The 22,399-nt window shown below is 40.9% G+C and overlaps 1 protein-coding gene across 11 annotated transcripts in view; it reads left to right on the top strand.

Moving 5' to 3' along the window:
• MUC13 (mucin 13, cell surface associated) overlaps positions 1-22,399 on the top strand; it is a 449,549-nt gene that overhangs the window by 289,176 nt on the left and 137,974 nt on the right. For all 11 annotated transcript variants that reach the window (XM_069616647.1, XM_069616650.1, XM_069616649.1 and 8 more), the window contains one exon: positions 12,667-12,725. In XM_069616647.1, coding sequence (XP_069472748.1) covers positions 12,667-12,725 — 59 coding nt within the window. The remainder of the gene's footprint in view (positions 1-12,666; positions 12,726-22,399) is intronic.

Genomic DNA, 22,399 nt, shown 5'->3' on the forward strand with positions numbered 1-22,399 from the left:
GAGCATGCAAGTGCAGTTACAAAAAAGAGAGGAGGGGGAGGATGAGAAGTGTAGGTTGGAGATGAACAGGGAAGAAGTCAAACAATAACGTTCCCACTAGGTCGTAAGACAATCCAGAGCATGCAAGTGCAGTAACAGAAAGAAGGAAAGAGGGTGCGGGTAGAGGAGGGGAAGAGTAGGATGGGATGAGCAGGGAAGAAGACAAAAATAACCTTTCCTACTAGGTTGTGTGACAATGCGGAGCTTGCAAGTGCGGTAACAGAAATAAGGGGAGAGGGAGGAGATGTGCAGGAAGGGGAGGACGTGTAATGCTCAGGCGGGAGGGCGGAGAAGGGAACATAAAGTGCAAGTGAATGGGTTCACTTGCACTTTAGAGGATAGGGTGGACAAGGGCATGCTTAGAGAAGAAGGGGGAAGGAGCAAAGTGGAAAGGAGTGATTGCAGAGTCCGCCTAGGATGGAGCAATGGAGATAAAGATGTTCTGAAGTTCAGGAGGAGCAGGGGAACACCTGTTGGATGAAAATAGGAGACATTTTTATGTGCCATGTGATGTGACATTGAAATAGTTCAAATAGTGGATACAAAATGACCTTTTTGTATTGTGCTTTTGAATGGAATTTTGTGGATTAGCAATGCATTGTTCGAGATTTTGTATATTGCAAATATTGTTCCACCAACCTCTAATACACAATGCACGTGAGTTTTTCCAATTTGCCGTTATAAGTTTTAAAGCAATAGTTATCAATAGATCATATAGTTTCCCTGAAAAAAACTCATTTCACCCTTCAAAGGCGAGACTGCCTAATACAATATTTAAAAAAGATAGTGGAACATTGATAAAAAATATACGGTTAAGGAATTTCCAAACATTTTGCCAGAACGTAAAAACAAAGGACAGCTAAAAAACATATGTTCATAGGAAGCCGGGGCATAATCGCAGGTCCAACAACTGTTGCTTAATCCGTTTTTAGATTTGGAAAGTTTGACTGTAGTAATAAATGCCCTATGAATGAAAAAAAGAAAGTGCTGTGTGACGTTGGCTGCTGTTGTAATATTTCTGATTTTGGAGAATATCAAAGACCAAATACGATCATCGAGTGTTACTCCAAACTCTGTTTCCCATAACAAACGCACTGGTTGAACAACAGATTTCGTGTTAAGGGCATTATAGAATTTTGAAGCCTTGAGGTCGGATGAGGTGGTTAGTTGCCACAGCCTAAGTACATCTGGAGATAGGATGTTATTAGAAAAGTGTTGAAGAGCATCTAGACAGGAGTTGATAAGCTTATTGTGAAATTTAAATTCTGTATTAGGGATAGAATATGAGTGCCTCAACTGCTGAAAAGAAAGAATATCAGGGCCATTAATGATTTGCTGTATACATCTAATGCCTTTTTTTAACCAAGATTTCCAGTTCAATATTCTATTATTAATGACAATGTTTTTTTTATGCCAAAGCAGGGGGGATAGGTTATTATTAGGCTTTTTATTGTGTGGAAAAAGAAAAACATTGAGGGCAGCCACAGAGGCTTTAATAGTGTCAGACAGAGTCATGGAGGTGTGATTAAAGAGATAAATGAGATCAGCAGGATCATAAGGATAAACCACATTATTCTCTAGTTTAAGCCAAGAGGGAGTATCTGATAAATGAGGTGAATTAAACCAACAACAGGATTGTTTAAGGAGGAAAGCAGAGTGATATAGTTTGAAATCTTGAAACTTGACCCCCCCATATCATAAGGAGCTATTAATTTAGCCATAGCTATTCTTTTACATTTTCCAGAGCCCCAGAGGAAATCAAGCAGAATAGAGTAAATTGGTTTGAAAAAAGAGAGAGGCAGTGGAACAGGGTGGAGCTGAAGGTAATAAAGGATAATAGGGGAGAGCATCATTTTAATAGTATCAAGCCTGCCCCACCATGAAAGATAAAGGGGAGACCATTTGGAAGTGAGATATTTAAGTTTGTCTAACAAAATGCGCTTTTTAAGTTTAATAGTATTATGAATCGTGGACGTAAAACTAATACCGAGATATTTGATGGATTCATTACACCATTTTAAAACGTAGGGCTCCAATTCATATTTAAGACAGACGGAGTTAAGGGGTAACATTTCAGACTTTTCTTTATTAAGTTTATAACCAGAAACTGCACTGAATTGATGAAAGGAATCTAGTAGGTGGGTAATATGGAGTTTGGGATTTTTAATGAAAATAAGGACGTCATCAGCATACGCTGCAATTTTAAAATGCGATGAACCAGCTGGGATTCCTGGAATATTTCTGTTAGATCTAATAGATTCTAATAGAGGTTCTAATGATAGAATGTAAAGAATAGGGGAAAAGGGACAGCCCTGTTGTGTGCCTCTTAAGAGAGGAAAGAAGGAGGACGTTAGAACATTGATAAAAATTGATGATATAGGGCATGAGTAGAGAACTTTGACTAAGGAGATACATTTTGCGCTGCAGCCGTGCCATTCAAGGGAGTGGAACATGAAGTCCCAGCTAACACGATCAAAAGCCTTTTGAGCTTCGAGAGCAATTGCAGTGTATCCTTGACTATCTATGTTATCTTTTGAAACATTATAGGTGCGTTAAAAATGCCATATCATATCATATCATATCATATCAAACAATATAGAGGGCATCTAAAAAAAGTGTGGCATTCAAGGAGATGTTACGTCCTTTAACATGTCCGACTTGATCCAATTTAATTAAGGATGGAAGGGAGAATTCAATTTTATTAGCAAGAATTCTGGCAAATATTTTACTTTCTACGTTGATGAGGGAAATAGGACGATAGTTATTAGGGCATGTTGGGTCTTTATCTGGTTTAGGGAATAATATAATCAAGGCCTCAGAAAATGAGCCAGAAGAGGATTGTTGTGAGACAAAGTATGAGAATAATGACTTGAGTTTTGGTGCAATAGAACGTGCCAGGGAGTTGGAAAATTCCACTGAAAAACCATCAGGACCTGAAGCCTTGTATCTACCTAGCCCCTTTATAGCGAGGTTGATATCTAGGAGTGTAATGTCACTGTCTAGTTGAGAGAGGTCAATTTGTGGATAGGAAAATCTAATCTTAATTTTATTAAGAAAAGACTGCATTTCCATGGTATGAATAGGGGTGGCCGGATTGTATAAGTTTTCATAGAATTTTTTGAAGCAGTTCAGGATATCCTTAGGGTGATTAAGTATTGCACCAGAGGTGTCTCTAATGTGGGACACATAGCATCTTTCCTTCCTGGTTTTCAAATATGAGGCTAGTGACTTATCGGCCTTGTTAGAAGTTTGATATATTTTAGATTTATATCTGAGTATGGTACTTGCCGCTAGATTGGTAAACTCATTATTCATTTGGCACAGCAGATCTATAACCAGGTGGAGATTGGTGGTATTAGGATATTTGTAGTATAGTTTCTCCACAGAAGTCAAAAGAGAATATAGTTCATCAAGGTGTTTTTTACGCAGTCTCTTCATCCTACCAGAATATGCCATAACGTTATATCTAAGTGCAGCTTTGCAAGCATCCCAGTTATTCACAACTGAAGTGTCTTCATCATGGTTCTTATCATAAAACTCTTGCAGGAAGGACTGGACAGATAGAATGAACTGTTGATCCTGTAATAAGTGGATATAACATGTCTAACGTGAGGAGGGTTTACTGATGTCATCAAAGATGAAGGTAGTTCTAATAGGGGCATGATCTGAAATGATAATATTGGAAATGGTTGAATCTACGATAGTGCCTGTGAGTGTTCTGGAGGTGAAGATATAGTCGAGATGAGAGAGCATATTGTGTGGAAGAGAATGGAAGGTGTAGTCAAGTTGTGTGGGATGCGACAACCTCCAGCAGTAGGTTAGACCCGTTTCAGAAAGACATCCCAAAAAAGGCCTATGAGTTTTTGAGGATATATGTACAGCACTGGATTTCCTATCCAAAAACGGGTCAAGGACTTGATTGACATCCCCACACATAATTAAGTTAGGGAAATTATTGATGAGAATAATTTTTTAATAGCTGTCCAAAACTGAGGGTCAGGCTTGATAGGACCATATACATTCAGGATCGAAACAAAAGTAGAATCAATCTGGAGCTTGACCCAGACCCAACGTCCCTCGGTATCATTATCACTACTCAGAATTTTAAAAGATAACTTTTTGCTAAGCAGTATAGCCACTCCATTCTTCTTTGCAACTGCTGGGCTAGGAACAAACTCCTTAACCCACAGAGATTTCAATTTCATAGCCTCTTGCAAGGATAAATGTGTTTCTTGTAGGCATGCCACAGATTTAAGTTTGTTCAAATGACATAGAACTTTACATCTTTTGATGGGGTTGTTGCAGCCCTTACTGTTCCAAGAAGCACAATTAAGAGACATTTATATACATGTAAAATGTTTGCATCTTAGCATAATACCCACATATAGGGAGGGCAATGATGAACCCACTGAGGCCAAATTTCGGGAAAGTAATCCATTAAAAAAAACTCAAAGTGCAATTGCTATTCTCAAAATCAAGATTAAGATACAAAAGGGGAACACACGAGGAATACAGGGAGGGGTAAGGAGGCCTGATAAAAAACACCTCAAGCTGAAGCAACCAGAAACTAGAGAGCCATAAGAACATATAAAGAGCATACTTCAGCTTATGAGAAAAGAGAAAGACAATCAAGAAAAGAATCAAACCTGGAAATATGCAAAAAGGAGAAGGAAGGAAAAATGTCATTGACAGTGCCGGTCTATCAGAAAGAAAAAGATAGTACACGGCAGAAGAAGGGTGCCACACCCGCTATCGTCTCACTAAAGTTAGAACAAGAGATGATAATAACGGCATTATGAGAAGAATGAGATTAACTGGTAAAAGAAAAAAGATAGGAAAAACCAGAAAAAGGAAAACAAGCAAAATCAGGATTCAACTGAAGTAGATGGAGTCACCGGAGTGGATGTGTCCATATTTTCGGTTTTTATAGTACATATGAAAGCTTTTAAGTTATTCGGGTCACCAAACATAGCAGAGCTACCATTGTGGGTTACCTTGAATGAACAGGCATGATATAAGCTATATCGAATGTTGAGCTGCTTCAACGTTGGGCGTAGTGAGAGAAATTCTTTCCTGCGTAGATCAGTGCTTTTGGCCACATCTTGTGAGATGAAAAGCTTACAGCCATGCCATTTTAGAGATTATTTTTCCTTGACAGAGGACATGATGATTTGAAGCTGAGTGTATTCAAGTAAATTGAATATGAGTGTTCTGGAAGCAGGATGAGAAGAAGTGGAAACTCTCGGTTGTCCAACACAATGAGCTTGTTGAATGTTGAGTGGAGTCTCAAGAGGAAGATGAAGAATAGCAGGTAGCAGCTTTTATAGGAAATTTTTGGGATCGAAGCCTTCAGAACCACAAAGGTTATTGCATCTATTCCTGTTTTCCAAGTCCTCATTGTGCTTGTGGAGGTCTTTAACTGATTTTTCTAACCAAGCTACCCTTGGAGATATGTCTTCCACAAGGCCGACCCTTTTCTCCACCTCTTCCATTCGACACTCAAAGCCCTTCCATCTGTTGTCTAGTTGCTGAAGCTTTTGGTTTGTGGTTTCTATGAAGGGTTGTAGAGCTCTGATTTCAGAAAGAATGGCTTCAATAGGGGGATCTGATACAGTATGCAGTGGTGGAGAGTCGCGTTTGGGTCTCTTCAATGTTGTGGATGGGGTAGTAGAATCTTTAATTGTTGGTGTACTTATTTGGTTGTTTTTAGTGGCAGCCATTGTTTGCAGAACTAATGAAGTAGGTTGAGCAGTACAGCACAGTACAGCACCAGGAAACAACAACAACCAGGAAACAACAATATAATGAAATCGTATTTGTAAAAGGTTCCACAGCGTTCTTACCCAGCATAAAATGCGTAGTCTGCGTTTTTAAAATTACTAAATTTGCGCAGAGATAAACAGTTAATTAGAATGTCCTGCCCGCTTCACTGTAGAAGCTGAAGGTGGTGTTATGGGGAAGGAGGAGCGGGGAAGGCCTCAGCCGGCACGTCACGGTGGGAGGAGACCGACAGTTACCTCATGAGAGGTGGGCCGAAAGCGAAGCTGCAGCCGCTCGGATGACGCTGCTCCTCTCCGTGGAAACCTGAGGGCAAGGGCACGTTGGACCTCCGCGGCAGATGAAAAAGTGCTTTCACAGAGCTCTGGCTGATTAACGGTACATAAAAAAAAGAACATATAACACAGGGAATGCCTTATTTATAAATAAGTGAGACAGAGCTAACGGGCTGGGCAGCTATCTTCCTTGGTGCCAAACCACGTCCCCCCATCCATCCGTTCTTATCAAAAGAGAACTGTACCCATTTGGCCTATGATATCATCAGTGCAAAAATAGATTCTGTTGCATGGCTCATCACAGGGCAATATCACGAAATTACAGACAGTACAAAATAGCGCAGTAAGAATTGCTGTCCAACTTTGGCGCAAGAACCATGTTAGCGAAGCACGTATTTCCCTTTATTGGCTTCCGGTCAGGGAGCGCATTGCTATTACCCATAATTGCCGCTACAGGAATACCCTGGTCTATTTGCAAAATAGACTATCTCTGAAGCTTAGCTGCCGCGCCTAGCAATCTAACCACTCTAAGCTTTTGGTTAAACCACCTGCTAAACTTGCCAGAGCTGGATGTTTGGCTTTTGACTCCACTGCGCCTCATCTCTGGAACAGCCTTCCATCCATTCTTAGAGAAACAGGCTCCTTGCCAATCTTCAAGAGAGCTCTAAAGACAATCTTTTTACCTGATTCCTACTTTCTTTTTGCTTGATCATTTTGATAGGACCTCATGCATATTTGGCTAACCAGATTGATTAAGATTTGTTATTTGGTACCCGGTCTTGGGCTGTCTTGTCTATGTGTTGCACCTTTCTTGCCCATGGGCCGCTGGCGCATTATGGCTTCAATGACCTGCCAGGAGGGCGGACATGGCCTTTAATGCACCACCAGCCTGAGCTAAGGCAGGCCTGTGTGAAGAGAGGGCCTCAGCTCGGGCTGTGGGCCGTTAAAGGCCATGTCTGCCAGACTGACAGGGCATGAAAGACATTTGCACCCCGGGCTTCGTCCGGAGTGCAAATGGCTTTCCTAATTTTTCATCGGGAGATCCGCACTGCTTGCACAGCCTATCTCCTGAAGAAAAATGAAGGAAAAAAAAAAAGATGCCTGCCGCCATGTGGAAAAGGGACTAAGACCCTTTTCCATGTCTATGGTGGCCAAACGGGAGGAGCGCCGTGACCGGAGTGCAATGCTCCGGTCCCACAGGTAAGTGGAGGGGTGGGGAGGTGAATCGGGTCATTTTGGGGAAGGTTGAAAGAAAATGCAGCCTCTGCATTGAATTAAAAATAAGGCGCCACCCTGGGAAGGGCCTCGCGTGGCTGGGATAGCGGGCGGGGATTGTGTATTCTCGCCCACTGTTTCAGCCACCTGATTGGCTGAGCGCCCTTCCCTGGCAGCAAATACAAATTATTAAAACTAAACCAAACTTGTTGGTCTTGCTAATCACATTTAGAATTCATGCAAACAGTTACTTATATTTTGCATGTGCACCTTATACATAGAGACAAAAAATAACAAAAGCTGCTAAAACAACAATTTCAGTTATCAGTTGGTTTTATTCCAAAAAGACAAATACAGGAGGACAGGGAACCTGGGAGACTGTAGTCTGCTGACTAAATAACATTTTAACTGGTACAATCTCAATATTGAGCTTGAGGAATGCTGGCAGAGACCAACAACTATGGTGCATCCAAAGATTAGAGCATTTGATTGCTGACAGAAGTGGACAGATAAGGTTTCTGCCTCAGCTCTGCCCCTGGGTTCAGTCTGTTATCCCTCTCCAACCTCAAGGACAATATGTAGCCTTCTACTGGCTGCCACTAATGGAGGCAATAGCAAGGGATGAGACTGTATTGTCTGTAGCAGTGATTGGGACCTCACATCTATTCACTGTCACAGGAGCAGCAGTGCTAGTCCTGATACGTGTCTTGAGCCATAGCCCTAGTACATGGGTAGAGCCATTAGCACTGGAACGTGGGCAGCATGCCCAAAATGGGCACATGAACTGCAACCCAAACCTGTCTCATAAGGATACTGTTAAGGCATCATGAAATAAGACACAGACAACAGATTCACCTTTCTAAGAAAAGCTTTATGTGTATGAGTGAGGCCTAACTTGCCCTATGCTAATGTGGGATTTCCCTACCTAAAGAAAACTAAGGAAAGCCAAGGTCAGTAAGTTCAAATAAAAAGTCTGTCTGTGTCCAAAAGCTATGCTTGCTCTCACAACTTAATCTATACAAGGAGTAGGGATGTCAGCAACAACATAAATAATGTGCAAATGTAACGTTCTGAGCTTTGTCCAGCTCTTGGGCTTTCTCTTAGCTCCCCCCTTCCCCAAGTTCAAAATAGTTCCTCAAAGACCTCAGAGTTTCCCTTCCCCAAGGGTTCAACACAGTTCCAACTCTTTCAGTTTAAAGAACCCAAAAGTCAATTCAAATACTCTGGCTCTAGAAATAGTACCAGTTTAACTCCTTGTTCACTCCCAGTGGGCCACTTTGTCTAGGCACAGTTGTCGGACCACACGGTCTACCCATCACAGGTCGAGCAACCAATAGCCATGCTTTCCTTGGTTCGTGTCAAGTAGAGGTTACTCAGTCTAGGCGCAGTTGTTGGACCACCTGGTCCACCCATCACAGGTCACACAACCGATACCCCTATGCACTCTGCTGGACTTCTGTATTCTTCAAGCTTTGGCCAACATAGGTTTCTTCCTCTCTTAATCTGCAGTTCTGTTGACTCACGTGTCTTGGATCAACACTTAGTTCATATTCTTCTTAGCAGTCTTTTTAGCTTTGCCACAACTTGTATCTTATACAGTTCACTCTATGATGGTTTACTCATTCTCAGCCCCTTGCTTCTACTTCATTCATAAATGCTCATAATAGTTCACCACTTGCTTTGCTTTGTCACCGTATTTAGGACATACTCAATATATACTTTAGTTAGTTTGGTATTCAATAATGCTCTTTGTATCTTTCAAAAGTACTCTATTTGCTTTGTAAGCGTATTCATCATATCTCTCAATTAGTTCAATATTCAATAAGGGTCGTTACCCCTTTCAACAGTACTTATTATACTTAGTAGCTTGTTCATTATTCAGTCATCTCATTTGACCTTTCCGTAGCATGTGCAATATGTTTCAGGGTATTCTGTATTCCAGTACCTCGGTTTCCCAGGCCCTGAGGCTGGAGCACCCCGATATGAGTGTTCCCTTTTCTGAACTCACTGGTACATGTTTGCTCCGGCCTCCTCGGCTTGCTTCTCTGTGTTCTGCCTTCCTGCAGGATTCCCAGTGAGCCACGCTCGCTGTCCTGAGCAGTTCACAGCTTCTTCTACGGCGGGAGCTGCTGAGAGCACCTCTCACTCTCTTGGTGGCCGGCAGCACCTCAAAGGCTTGGGTGCCCCCCAGCCTCTGTCGTGGGTACCAGGGACGAGGTAGTGAAAGATTCTGGACCCTATCATGGTCAGTTGTGGCCCTGGGGTCTCTGTGTTCCTGCTTAATAAAGCTTTCCTCCAGCCGGTTCCTCTCCAGACCGCTACTGCTCCATACGCTGCATCTTTCGCCAGCTCCTTCTCCCGATACTGTCTCTCCTTCCCACTGTTACACCTGGGGTTTGTTAACAGGCTGCAGGTGTAGGTCCTTTGAATTAATTGCCTGACCTTGGTAAAACTGATTAGTGGACATGCCTGTCTATTGTAGTGGAACTCCTCAACAACGCTCTTCCTCATTCCAGTACCAAAGTGGTGCGAAGGCAGAGAAGTGTGCATAACGCCTAGTTGCTTCCGCCTCGTCCCAGTCCTAAGGAAAAAGGACCATGAGGCATTTTGGTCAAAATAAAGAGTCAAGGGTTGACAATAGCCTACAAAGGCAGGGGGAATATTAGATTCACTTTGACAAGGGAAAGGGGGATACTCTCCAAGTTCCCGCCACCCAGGTGATCCTTCCTTGCATATCCATACCCACAGTCGGGCTCCATAGCGATGGCCTTTCCCTGGCCACCTGAGAGGAGGATTCAGGGGGAGTAGAAGTGAGGATACCCTGAGGTTTCTAACAATACCCATTTCTGACCATATTAGCAACAGCCCAGGCTCCGCAAGTGAGCATCAAGCTCCCCACCCGACAAACTGCATCAGTAGCATATGTTTCTTCCCTAGTCCTGGCCCAAAAGAAGCAGCACCATGTTTTAAGGTAAGCAGCCCACATACTTGCACATGAGCAGCATCCCTAACCATGGCGCTCGAGCAGTAGTCTCACCCTAAGCACAGGAACAGCAGCTCCGAATATAGGACATAAGTAGTATCCTTAGACTGTCACCTGGGCTGAAACATGGTACATTATATGCAACCTAGGAAAATGAGCTACCAGCTTTCAATCACCACAGCTATAGCCAGAAAAGCTTTACCTAAAATCCTAATAGATGCTTTGGAATACCTCTGGTGTGAGATTCTGTGCCCCCTCATACTAGCCTAGATAATTATATATCATCCTTTTTTTTCTTTCTTTACTTATCAAAATAAATGTGCCTCATACAAATGTTAGACATCCACGTATTTAAATGTATTCAATCAATCAAGTACAAATTAATATAGCAATAATATCATATAGACAATACTTATAAGAGACTATGGATGCACCAAAATAAATTAAAAAAAAGTATATTAAAAAGAAAGTCCACATAACACAGCTCAAAGTGCTCAAGCCTTTAAAAATGTATAAAATGAATCTATCTGTGTGCTATAAATAATCATACAATTCTATTATTTAGAAGTACAGATGTATATTGTAACACCAGCAGGGTAGTGTATCTGATCATATGCCCATGTAGGCTAAGGTATATAGGAAAAACGGAAAGACCAGCGAAAGACGAGGATGGTAGAACATACACGTTGTGTAGGGTCGAACATTTCCTTGAGGCAGGACATAAACCAGAAGAATTTCCAACCGGTGGTGCTCCTACAGGTAAAAGGAACACATGTTGAGAGTACTGATAGAATGCTAGCGGTACTAGAGTAAAGAATTATATTACACTATATTACTTAATATTACATTCATATGTTTCCAAAGATTGTATGAAAAGAGGCATCTGTGAAAGCTGAATAATCTTCAACAATTGGTCTACTTTAAGAGTAACATAATTATATATTCAAGAGCCCTTAAGACTATCCAGGCAATATCAGCATTAAAAGGACAGAAACATGCATATGTTGGGTTATCAACCGATATTAGTAATGAATTCTGTACGACTGACAATACTTATAAATTGCTATTAGATGAGGGTATTATTATAAGGAGTACCATTATACACTGTAAAAGAAATGTTATTGTATAATTTTGTATGACAGATTCTTATTGAATGATATTTAATCATGTATTGCACATGAACGTATTCATATTAGGCATTTATTAAGGCTTTAGCACTTTGAGGTGTGTTATGGGGACTTTCATTTTTATGTACTTGTTTTCAGACTTTTGATCATATTGTTATATTTTGGTGCATCCATATTCTCTCACAAGTGTCTATATGATATTATTGCTATATTAATTTTCCACTAATTGACTGAACACATGTAAATACATCATTGCATGATATTTGAATCTGGCAGATTTATTTTGATGAGAAGTAAAGAAAGAAAGAAAGAAATCAGACGCTATCTAATTATCTGGGATACATTTGAGGGGAGACAGAAGAGTCTTACACTAGAGGCATTCCACATGATATGGAACGCCACTCCTACGTGGGGCACACCCAAGCATAGTACGATCCCTAGGTAAAGTGAAGGGAGCCGCCCCTTTTGCTCACAGGCCACTTTCACAGAGTACCATTTCACCAAACAGATGTTACCGCATTTTGCTGCAAATATATAGAAGGGGTGTAGGTTTCGTTATTTATGGAGGAGGGTGAGGAAAGTGTGTGTGTGGCGTCTCCCCCACATATATTTACCGTAAAATGCAGTAAAAGAAATTGGGATTTCAAATGGGATTCAGTGATATTCCTGCAAGCAAATAACATAGAACCAAGTAAGGTAAGTGCATTCTGGTACAAAAGCTGCAGCCCCATTATACGACAGTATAAGCAGCCCCAGCCCTGGACCACAAGCTGCTCCTCCCCTGGCAAATGGGCAGCAGCCTCTCTACTGACATATGTTCAGGAATCACAGAACTTGGACATAAACACTCTCTCTGTGCCTGACCGAGAGTGTGGACGTACCATGAGGAGGAGGGATAAAAGATGGCGCTGAGAAATTATCAAGAAGACCAGAATCGTACATTGACATTGCATGATAAATAAATGTCAACGCTGCATGAGCCTTTGTCAGGATTGAATGTTCAATGACCACAGCCTGTTGCTCCATTTGCCCCCAGAGTACTTTTTTGAGTACATGCACATCTGGCATTGCAGGGTGGCGTACCCTGTTCCCGTGTTCCAGGACCGCTTTCAGAAACTCTAAACTTGACAGCAATTGCCAGACTGGAGAAACCCATCACAAAGTTACAAATGTACATTTGAAAGATTGAATAATGAAATATTAAGGGTCCTTATGGAACTCATGCTGTGAATATCTCTTCTTTTTATAGTTTGCAGAGTGTTTCAAAAACAGGACGGATTATGCAGAGACGATCATTGCGAAAATATCGTAAGTCCTTTTAAATGTTTTGTATGAACTGTGCTATTCCTTTTCCCTTACACTGTCTCCCTTTTCCAGGGTGATGCTTTCGTTGTACAGCCAGTCAGGCATGGCTAATCTGGGCCTATGAAGCTCATGCATGTTGCTGCTTTTAGGCAACCAGTACATGTGCTTTATTTCGAGTGTTGATTCCATGGGTTTCTACTGGGTCTCTCATGTGCCAGTTCCTACCTGCCAACTCACCTGTTCCTCAAATTGGCTTTAGGGTTCTCTTGAAAGTGAACACTTCTGTAATGTGGTGTGGTACTTCCCACTACAGTCTCTGGAGGATAGCTCAGGGGCAACACACTCGCCTTGTAAACAAGACCATGTAGAGCAAAACACAGGTTCGATCCCCTGGTCTGCGCTTAGAAACCTCTGGGATATGTAGCGAGTTCTGTTCGATGTTTTATGGGTAGGGTTTTGTTTCTTTTTCTCTTTATTGCTGTATTTCTTCAAAGGGAGTATTGTAATGTAATGATTATATATAGATTGGGCATACATTCTGGGGGTTGTAGTCTAGAAATGTTTTTTTCTCCTTTGCCTTTGTTAGTCTGTCTGGATTCCAGTCAGTTTTCAAGATGATTTGGTTGATGTATTTTGTTCTGTGTGTGTGTTTGTGTGTCTGTTGGTTGGGGGGCTATTTTCTCTACTCTGCACCATCTTACCAGTGTTATAGACATGACTTTGCTTGGTGTATTCGGACTATTGTATGTTTGCATTTTCTATTTATATGAACTATTGAATTGCTGATGGCGGGGACAGTAAGTTTTGTTACATGGAATGTTAAGGGGATGAATTGTCCTAAGAAGGGGAAAAATATAATGACAAAGTTGAGAAGAGAAAAAGCGGATGTCATCTTTTTGCAGGAAACTCATTTGACTGAACAAACTGGAAACTTTTATGGGGATTCAAAATATATGAAAGTCCTGTTGAACTGTTATTCGAGCAGGTCAAGGGGAGTAGGTTTGTTAGTTCGAAAATCCTTGGGTATGAAAGTTGAGAATGTTGTTATGGATGATGAAGGACGATTTATTTTGGTAGATGTAATATATGAAGGGAAGCTTTTGCCGTTGGGATCAGTATATATAGCCCTTGTAGTAATGGTATTTATTTTTTTAGAATGCTAACAGACTGTTTGAAATCAATGAGGGTCGATAAAATAGTTTTAGGTGGTGACTTTAATTGTGTTTTAGATGCTTCTTTGGATAGGTTATCAAAGTGCAGGTTTTTGGGTTCAACGCTGAGTGGTGTTTTTAGTGATTTCCTTGAAACATTTGATTTAGTGGATAGTTGGAGGTTACTGCATCCTGTTGATAAGGAATTTTTGTTCTATTCTCCGGTTCATGATTCTTACTCAAGATTATTTGTTGGTGACTGATGTGATGGTTGATGATATTGTGAGTGTAGACATTGGAGAAAGATGTCTATCGGATCACGCATTAGTGAAGTTGAGACTTGAACGGGGAATAGTTCAATTGGGTATGGATAAGTGGACATTGAAAACGTTCATTCTAAAGGATGAGAAAGTTTGTGACGACATAAGTAGTTTTATTGATCATTTCTTTGTGGATAATTTGGGTTCCACGGATAATCTAGTGGTATGGGATGCTTTCAAAGCTACAGTTCGGGGAGTGTTGATTAATTGGACTTCTAGGAAAAGAAAAGAGGGGGAAAAACGGATCAGTGATCTTGAATTGAAATTGAAGTCTATACAACAAAAATATGCACTGTCTGCTAATAAGGTGGATAGGTTAAAAATGGATGATGCTAGGGGCGAACTGAAAAAGACTTTGGATGAACAAATTGAAAAAGGCATGTATTGTATGCGACAGAAGTTTTGGGAGGAAGGGGATAAGAGTGGTCGTTTATTGGCTAATAAACTGAAGAGTTTAACGGAGAGGTCATTTATTCATGAGATTTTAGATGACACTGGAAATATAAAGGTTAAGCGTAGATATATTTGTGATTGCTTTCAGGCTTTTTATGCATCAGACAATTTGCAATCTGATGAAATGGTGTTGAATGCATTTTTTGCAAAAATAGAAATATAGAAATGCCCGTTTTATCTGTAGAGGGGAGAGAGGCTCTTGATGTTCCAATTAGTGAATATGAGGTCATTGGGGCTATTTGTCAACTTAAAATGGATAAGTATCCGGGTCTAGACGGGTAACCGATTGAGTTTGATAAAACCTTTAGTTCGGCCTTGGTTCCAAAGTTATGCATACTTTATAATCAATTCCTTTCAGAAGGGAAATTATGGGCCTCATCACGAGGCTTGCGCTGATGGAAGGAAGGGGGCCGGTACGGGACCAGCCCCCTTCATTCCGTCAGGGCTGATTATGAGCTTCCCATCGCAGGACCCGGATCAGACGTCTGGTAAAACCGGACGTCTTTTCCGGGTCCCGCGAAGTGAAGAGGGAGGTAACAACAGGACACTCATAATGTGCCCGTTGTTACCTCCATCCCCATTCCCAAATGGGAATGGGAAATGGTTCCTGCAAGGAGGACTTACCGGGTCCTCCTATGTCGGAATGACCCGGTAAGTCCCCATTGCAGGAACCCGGTAAAGGAGCCCAGTTTGGAGGCAGCTAATAGCTCCATGGCTACCTCCAAACTCGTAATGAGGCCCTATGTCCCTCTATACGGGAAGCGGTTATTACGCTAATTCCAAACAAAGGAAAGGATTCTGCTTAATGCAGTAATTATAGACCCATCTCTCTCTTAAATTAAGATTATGGCTATTAGGCTACAGAAGTATATAGGGGAATTAATAGATTATTCATAGGTCGGTTTATGGAAAAAAGGTATGGATATGATAATATTAGAACCTTGTTGAATATAATTGGCTTATCGAATACAGAAGTGGATGAGATTTTGATTGTTTTTTTATGCTGAAAAAGCGTTTGACTGTGTTAATTGGTCTTTTTTAAATTATACGTTAATTAGAATGGGGTTTGGTCCACATTTTCTGAACATGATTGGTGCCTTACAATATGATATCACGGCTAGAATATGGGTTAATGAAGTGATCTCCAAGTCCTTTAAGCTGTTTAGGGGAACTAGACAAGGTTGTCCACTTTCTCCCTTTTTGTTTAATTTAGCGCTTGAACCATTGTTGTCATATATTAGAGAGAGGGATATTCGTGGATGGAAATTGAAGGATGGTGAGATAAAGGTACTAGCATACGCTGATTATTTAACGGTGGTGTTGTCGAATCCAATTGAAGGAGGGACACTGCTTTGGAATATGTTACAAGAGGTCGGAAAGTTGTCAGGTTATAAAGTAAATTGGCGAAAAACAGTGGTCTTTCCGTTGAAAATGAGACCGATTAATAGACGATTATTGGATCGGGATTGTCAATGGGCAGAAGTATCAGTTAAATATTTAGGTGTACATCTGGTTCCGGATATAAGAAGGACAGTGGATTTGAATGTAGACAAATTAAAAGAAACTTTATTGAAAGATATACGTAGATGGAATAGATTGACTTTGCGTCTGTGGGCTAAAATAAATGCATTCAAAATGGTGCTGCTTCCGAAAGTGCTGTATTACAAACAATCTCTTCCTCTGAAGTTTACTAAAAAGGTGTTGAAACATATTGATAGGATTTTTATGGATTTTTTATGGGGGGATAGGTAAACAGCCAAAGATCCCAAGGTATATTTTGGTGCGTAGTGTTAGAGATGGGGGCTTCGCTTACCCATTATTGGAAAATTACTACAAGGGGTTTCTTATAAAGAAAGCTTCCCATTATTTTAGAGATGTTGGGTGTCCTGATCCATTTTGGCTTCGGATGGAAAAAGAGAAGTTGAACCCACTTCCTATCGATTGTTTATATTCGCATGGGAAACTTCCAAAATCCTGAAAATGGGGGCATTGGAAGCTTCAAAAGCTGCTTTGGTTTTGTTTATTCAGGGATGTGATCAAACATTATTTTTTTACAAGAATGCCTCCATTTGGTCAAATCCGGGTTTACAGATATAGAACAAAATGTTGCATTGGAGGGGATGGGCTAACAAAGGAATCGTGAAAATTGAGGATGTGTGGAGAGGTGATCAGATGGTGGCTTTTGAAGATTTAATAAGCCAGTATGGATTGGGTAAAAATTAGGTTAATAGGTATTTGTCCCTGAGGCAATTATTGTCAGAAACGTATCTGATGCTTAGTGAACCGTTGGGGGATTGTCCACAAGTATGTGTGTTGTATGGTGCTATTACAAATGTAGTCTCTACGTTTACTAAATTGTTGCCTGTTCAAGAATGTATGCGGGTCTCCTGGGAGTCCTTACGCATGAAGTGGATAATGGAGTTGGATCAGGATTTATCGGGAAAGGAATGGGATAAAGCTTGGAGGACAACGGTGAGAGATAAAATGGATTTGAACTTGAGATATATTCATCAAAGAATCTTGGGATGCATTTATTGTACTCCAGTGGGAATGAAGGAGAGTGGTTTGATGGATTTAGATTTGTGTTGGGGTTGTACTCGTTCAAAAGGAACTTATTTACATATGTTATGGGAATGTGAACGGGTGCTTACCTTTTGGAAAGATGTTTTTGAGCGGGTAGATTTGGTGTTAGGTAGTCCATTGCCTCTGACTTTTCTGTATGCGGTTTTCCTCTTGCATGGAAATGGGGATTTTGAAGACTGTGGTGGTACTGATTGGGTTAATAGGGCATTGATGATGGCAGTAAAACATATTATGAAAGTATGGAAGTCAGGGAAAAAGCTACATGTTGAGGGTTGGTTGGTAGATCTCCGCTTGATATGAAAAATCTTGTGCTTATCGGTTCCATCGGGAGACTGAATATTGTGAGAGTTGGGATTCTTTTAATGATTTATTTGGCTAAGGTGTAGAACATTTGGATTTGATAATTGTGGGGTTGGGGTGGGGGGGTTGATGTTGTAATGTTTTTGTTTGTGGTTGTAGTTTGTGGAGTTTAGTATAAAAATTGGGACAGGGGGTGGGATTTTTGGAATATGTTGGTTTCTAATGGAATTATTAATATTTGTATATTTGAGATTGTGCTTGAAATTGTCTATGTTTTGTTATTCTCACTGCCCATTTGTTGATATGATGATTAAAATTAAATGAAGATGATTAAAAAAAGAAACCTCTGGGTATTAATCGTGGTGTAAATACCATTTACAAGGCTCACACGCCACATTATGAGCCTGACTTACAAAAGCCTTTTTCAATGGCAAAACCCCATATTCCCAGGTGACCGGTTTTTAATACCAACATTCTCATGGTTGAAGAAGTTTTTCCATATTCCACATGGAAGAAGGCCTAAAAAAGAAAGCAAGAAATGTACCTCCCTAACACCTAGGCCCACAAACCCTCCACTCCCAACCACCCCTGAGACTCAGTCATCTGCTCCCCACTGTGTCCTACCCATGCTGCCAATTGCCTGCCCTCACCGTCCCCTATTAGTTCCAGGCTCCTTTTTTCTCTACTTCCCTCACTGCGTTCTTCCCCCTATAATTGCAAAGTGCTCTGTTGGTTCCCGAAGCTAGGTCCCTGCTCAATAAATACCCTTAGAATAATAATAATAAGCTTTTAAATCTAAATGGGTAATCAGTCATGGCAAAAAAATGTTGTGCTAACATAAACAACATCTATGTCACCCCTGACAAAACAATCAGTAACACTAACACGCAAGTCAGCCTTTTCAAGGGAATGCTGAGAAATCTTGAGGTTCTGCTCCTTCCATCCGTCAGGCTCGACTTGTGTGGAGAAAAAATAAAACCTCTAAAGCAAGCACTGGCAAAGCCAACAGTTGTGGCTAATGTATAGGCATTAGATATGCATTTGCTAGACAGCGCAATAATATGCCCAGTTATTAGCACTTTTGTCAACTTGTACCATCTGATGGCCATGTAGTTCTCCTATGCAGTGCCTGGAAAATGTGGATCCCATCTCTACACAATATCCACATTAGTTGTCTTTTCCAATGCTTGTTTGCTGTGAGAGGTAATTAAATTGATTTCTCAATTTTTCAGAAGAAGGCTTGCATGTCCTGTATAGCTGTCATGGGCTATAATGTGTTTTTTCGCGCCTTCCTTTGTTCTTTTTCTTGTTGAAAAACTATGGGGCTCATTAAGAATTCAGTGGTGCAGTATAAAATGGGCAGTAACTCCATTAGCATCTCTTTTTTGGGTGATGATTTATTTATTTATTTATTACATTTGTTATACGGCCAGACCCAGAGGTATCAACGCATAGTTACAGACAGTGGGCAGGTACATCTTCATAATACATCTTTATGAAAAAAACATAGGAATAAAAAACAATGCTATATTTACTTACAGTGTATATACACAGATAGATGGAGGTGGTCTATTCAAAGGAGGGGAGTCTTGGCTAAGGTTAGTATTGGTTGAATAGGCAGGTTTTCAGTGATTGTTTGAATAGTGGAAAGGATGTTTCAGTCTTAATATTGGTGGGTAGTGAGTTCCAGTGTCTAGGCGCAAGGACTTTGAAGCCGCTGCCCCCCGCTTTCTCTCTTTTGTATCGTGGGATTTCGAGTTGAAAGTTGTTAATGGATCTAAGGAGTCTTGTCTGGGATTTCTTTGTGACTGTGTTTATAAGGTATTTGGGCGCTTTATTGGCAATACATGTATGCATGATACTTAGGGTTTTGAAACAATTGTTGGGTGAGTGGAATTAGCGGCTTAGGGAGATGAGTTTGGATGTATTGGCAGTGGAGGAGGCTAGTGTATTTACTTGCTTTGACATGGTTAAGGTAGCGTCTAGATAGACACCCAGTGTCTTGACTTGTTTAAGTACTGGGATTGAAGTACCATCTATGATACATGATTTATAAGTAGGCTGAAGTGATTCAATTTTGGAGGGTGAGCCTACTATGAGTAGTAGTGTTTTGTCATCATTGAGGTAATGGCTATTGTTCGCCATCCAATTTTGATAAAGTGAGTATATTTGGTTGATGAGCAGTGAGTCTATCTCGTGGTTGCCTGTTAGTGGGATAAGGATCTGGGTGTCATCAGCAAAGTTGGTATAGATGACACCCATGGAATCCAAAGCTGCAAAGAGCAACTTAGTATGGGCATTGTACAATGTGGGGGATAGGCATGAGCCTTGTGGGATGCCTACTGGAACTGGTATAAGGTCGGCAGATTCTTTGCCGATGGATACTCTTCATGTCCTGTCTGCTAAAAAAGATTTGATCCAGTTAGTGGCATCCTTCGACAGATTGAAGTTGTTGGCCAGTATGTTACAGAGTTTGTCGTGGTCGACCAAATGGAAAGCCGCCGAGAGGTCCAGTAGCATTAGTAGGCAGAGTTTACCTGCTTCTCTGGTGGCATCCATTTGAATTTTCAAATCGAGTAGGGCTGTCTCGGCACTGTGAATAGGGCGGAATCCTGACTGTCGGTCCCCCAGTAGTTGGTGCTGTTCTAGGTGGTTTTGTATCTGGGAGTATGCTATTTTGTCTATTATTTTCAGGAGGAACGGTACCGTTGTGATAGGTCGATAATTAGTGGGGATAGATGGATCTAGGGTCGTTTTTTTTAGGAGGGGGGTTAACCATGCTTTTTTAATGCTGTTTGGGACTGTATTGGTGTGAAAGGAAGCATTGACAAATTCGGTGATGATGGGTGTAAGGGTGGGGGCACAGAGTTTGACTAGGTGGGAGTGGAATTGATCTTCTTTACAGTTAGACGCTTTGAGTTTCGCTATGGTATCTAGCACTTCTTTGTCTGAGACTGACGTGAAGTGGAATGGAGTGCCAGGGGTGGGGTTAGATTGGTTCGCAATAATGGTGGGTGGTGTTTTTTCCACCAGGAGTGTCTTTTTACTATCAATTTTCTTTTGTAGTAGTAGGATTTTGGATGCTAATGCGTCTTTTATAGTGGTGCACCAGGCTTTGCTGGCATTGGTGGGTGCACTAAATTGACACGGATTTTCCAGCTCTCTAAGGATCGCACACAATTCTTTGCTATCTGAAGAGGCGTTGGTGATGCGGAGGTGAAAGGCATTCGCTTTTGGATGATTATAGCCGATTTGTATCTTTTGTGGGCTATATCAAAGTTTTGAGCTGATTCTGGGGTGTTGGTTTTCCTATAGAGGTGCTCGAGTGATCTTTGTATGCGTATTAGGGAGACTCATTATTCGTTAAACCAGAAACAGTAATGGAATGATCACCACTTTCACTGCACAGCTGAGTTCAAAGGTGGCCTTGAAGTCGTGGCTTTATCTCCAGCAAGGCGCTCCTCCACTTCAAGGCTAAAAATCAGAAGATTTTCCAAGGGTAAATCAGCCAAAATCTCCATGTATTCCTGTGGACTCCGAAATGGGGACTAACGCCATGTTGTCACCCCAAGAAATCCTGATGTAAATTTGCTGGACTGAGTGGCTGTACGGTAAATGAGTTTGGTGGTAATGCCACAGTAAAAATCACAGAATTACTTTCAAAGTCATCATGAAGCCCTGTAGGTATCATAAATTGACTGTAGTTCTGTGATTTTACTGTGGAATTTTTGCCAGATTCGTTTGCCTGCACTGCCACTCAGTCCTGTGGATTTACTGCAGGATTACACAGGGTGGCAGCATTGGTGTTCCGCTGCAGTAAATCAGCCGATTGTGGGCCTTGAAGTAGACAATTTACCTTCAGCATCTTGCTACTTAAAAAGCAAAACTTAGAATGTGGCATTGCAGTCAAATTTACAGAAATCTAATTTCTGCCAAAAAAGTGACAGTAATAGAATTGCTGACACTTTTTTACTAGACTGTCACTATAATGGAGGATTTGTTTCCTTGTCTCATTACTCTCTACAGCTGGCTCGTGATTAAATAGATGTAATTCAGAACTTTTGTATCACACCACCAAACTTTTGATGACGTCATTGATGTTTTGTGTATGATTGTATTGATCAATACTTTCTCTGATTACCTTTGATAATGGGCACAACACAAAGCCATAGAGGGTAGCTCACAAATCAAGTATTTTTAAACTGCCTCAAATCTCGAACTAAACATGGTTCTGCAAGCTCATGTTTTATGTGAACACTTGATGCAGTTGAAAGATGTATAAACTGTTCACTACTGGTATGTTTAACAAACAGGTTCAATACCTGGTTGCTACACAGCTGTTTGTTTCCAATTGGATGTTGAAAGGCTTGCATGTGTTTCCTACATTACAAGAATTGTGTGGAAAATGAGGCTAGCCAGGGGTGTCCCCAGCTACGCTTGCAGACTATAAAATAGAAGACATCTTATGAACCCTGAGAAACATTCTCAGTAAGTGTGCTATAAACTCTGGTGCAGAGTTTCATTCTTAGACTTCCGTCTCTGACATTATCTGCAAAAATATTTGTGCAATTATACTGTTGTTTTCCTTACACCAATGAATGTGTAACTTCTGCTTCAATTGAAATGTGTGATTACTGCACATGGTCAACCTTATGTGGCTAGCTCATTTTGAGCCCCATTTTCACCCCTAAATTTGCCAGGCGAGTGCACATTTCTGAAACGTTTAAAGTTAAAAGACAAACTGACTATTTAGTCTAATTGATATGTTTTTGTCCAACGACAAAACAAAAGCTTTCAGTCCTCCTACCTTTCAGTTTATTAGGAGGAAAGTGCTAGGTTGTCAATGCTTACTTTTAACATGACGCCAGTG

This window comes from Ambystoma mexicanum, chromosome 9, assembly GCF_040938575.1.
Source record: "Ambystoma mexicanum isolate Mex_15411 chromosome 9, UKY_AmexF1_1, whole genome shotgun sequence".
Taxonomy (NCBI): Eukaryota; Metazoa; Chordata; class Amphibia; order Caudata; family Ambystomatidae; genus Ambystoma; species Ambystoma mexicanum.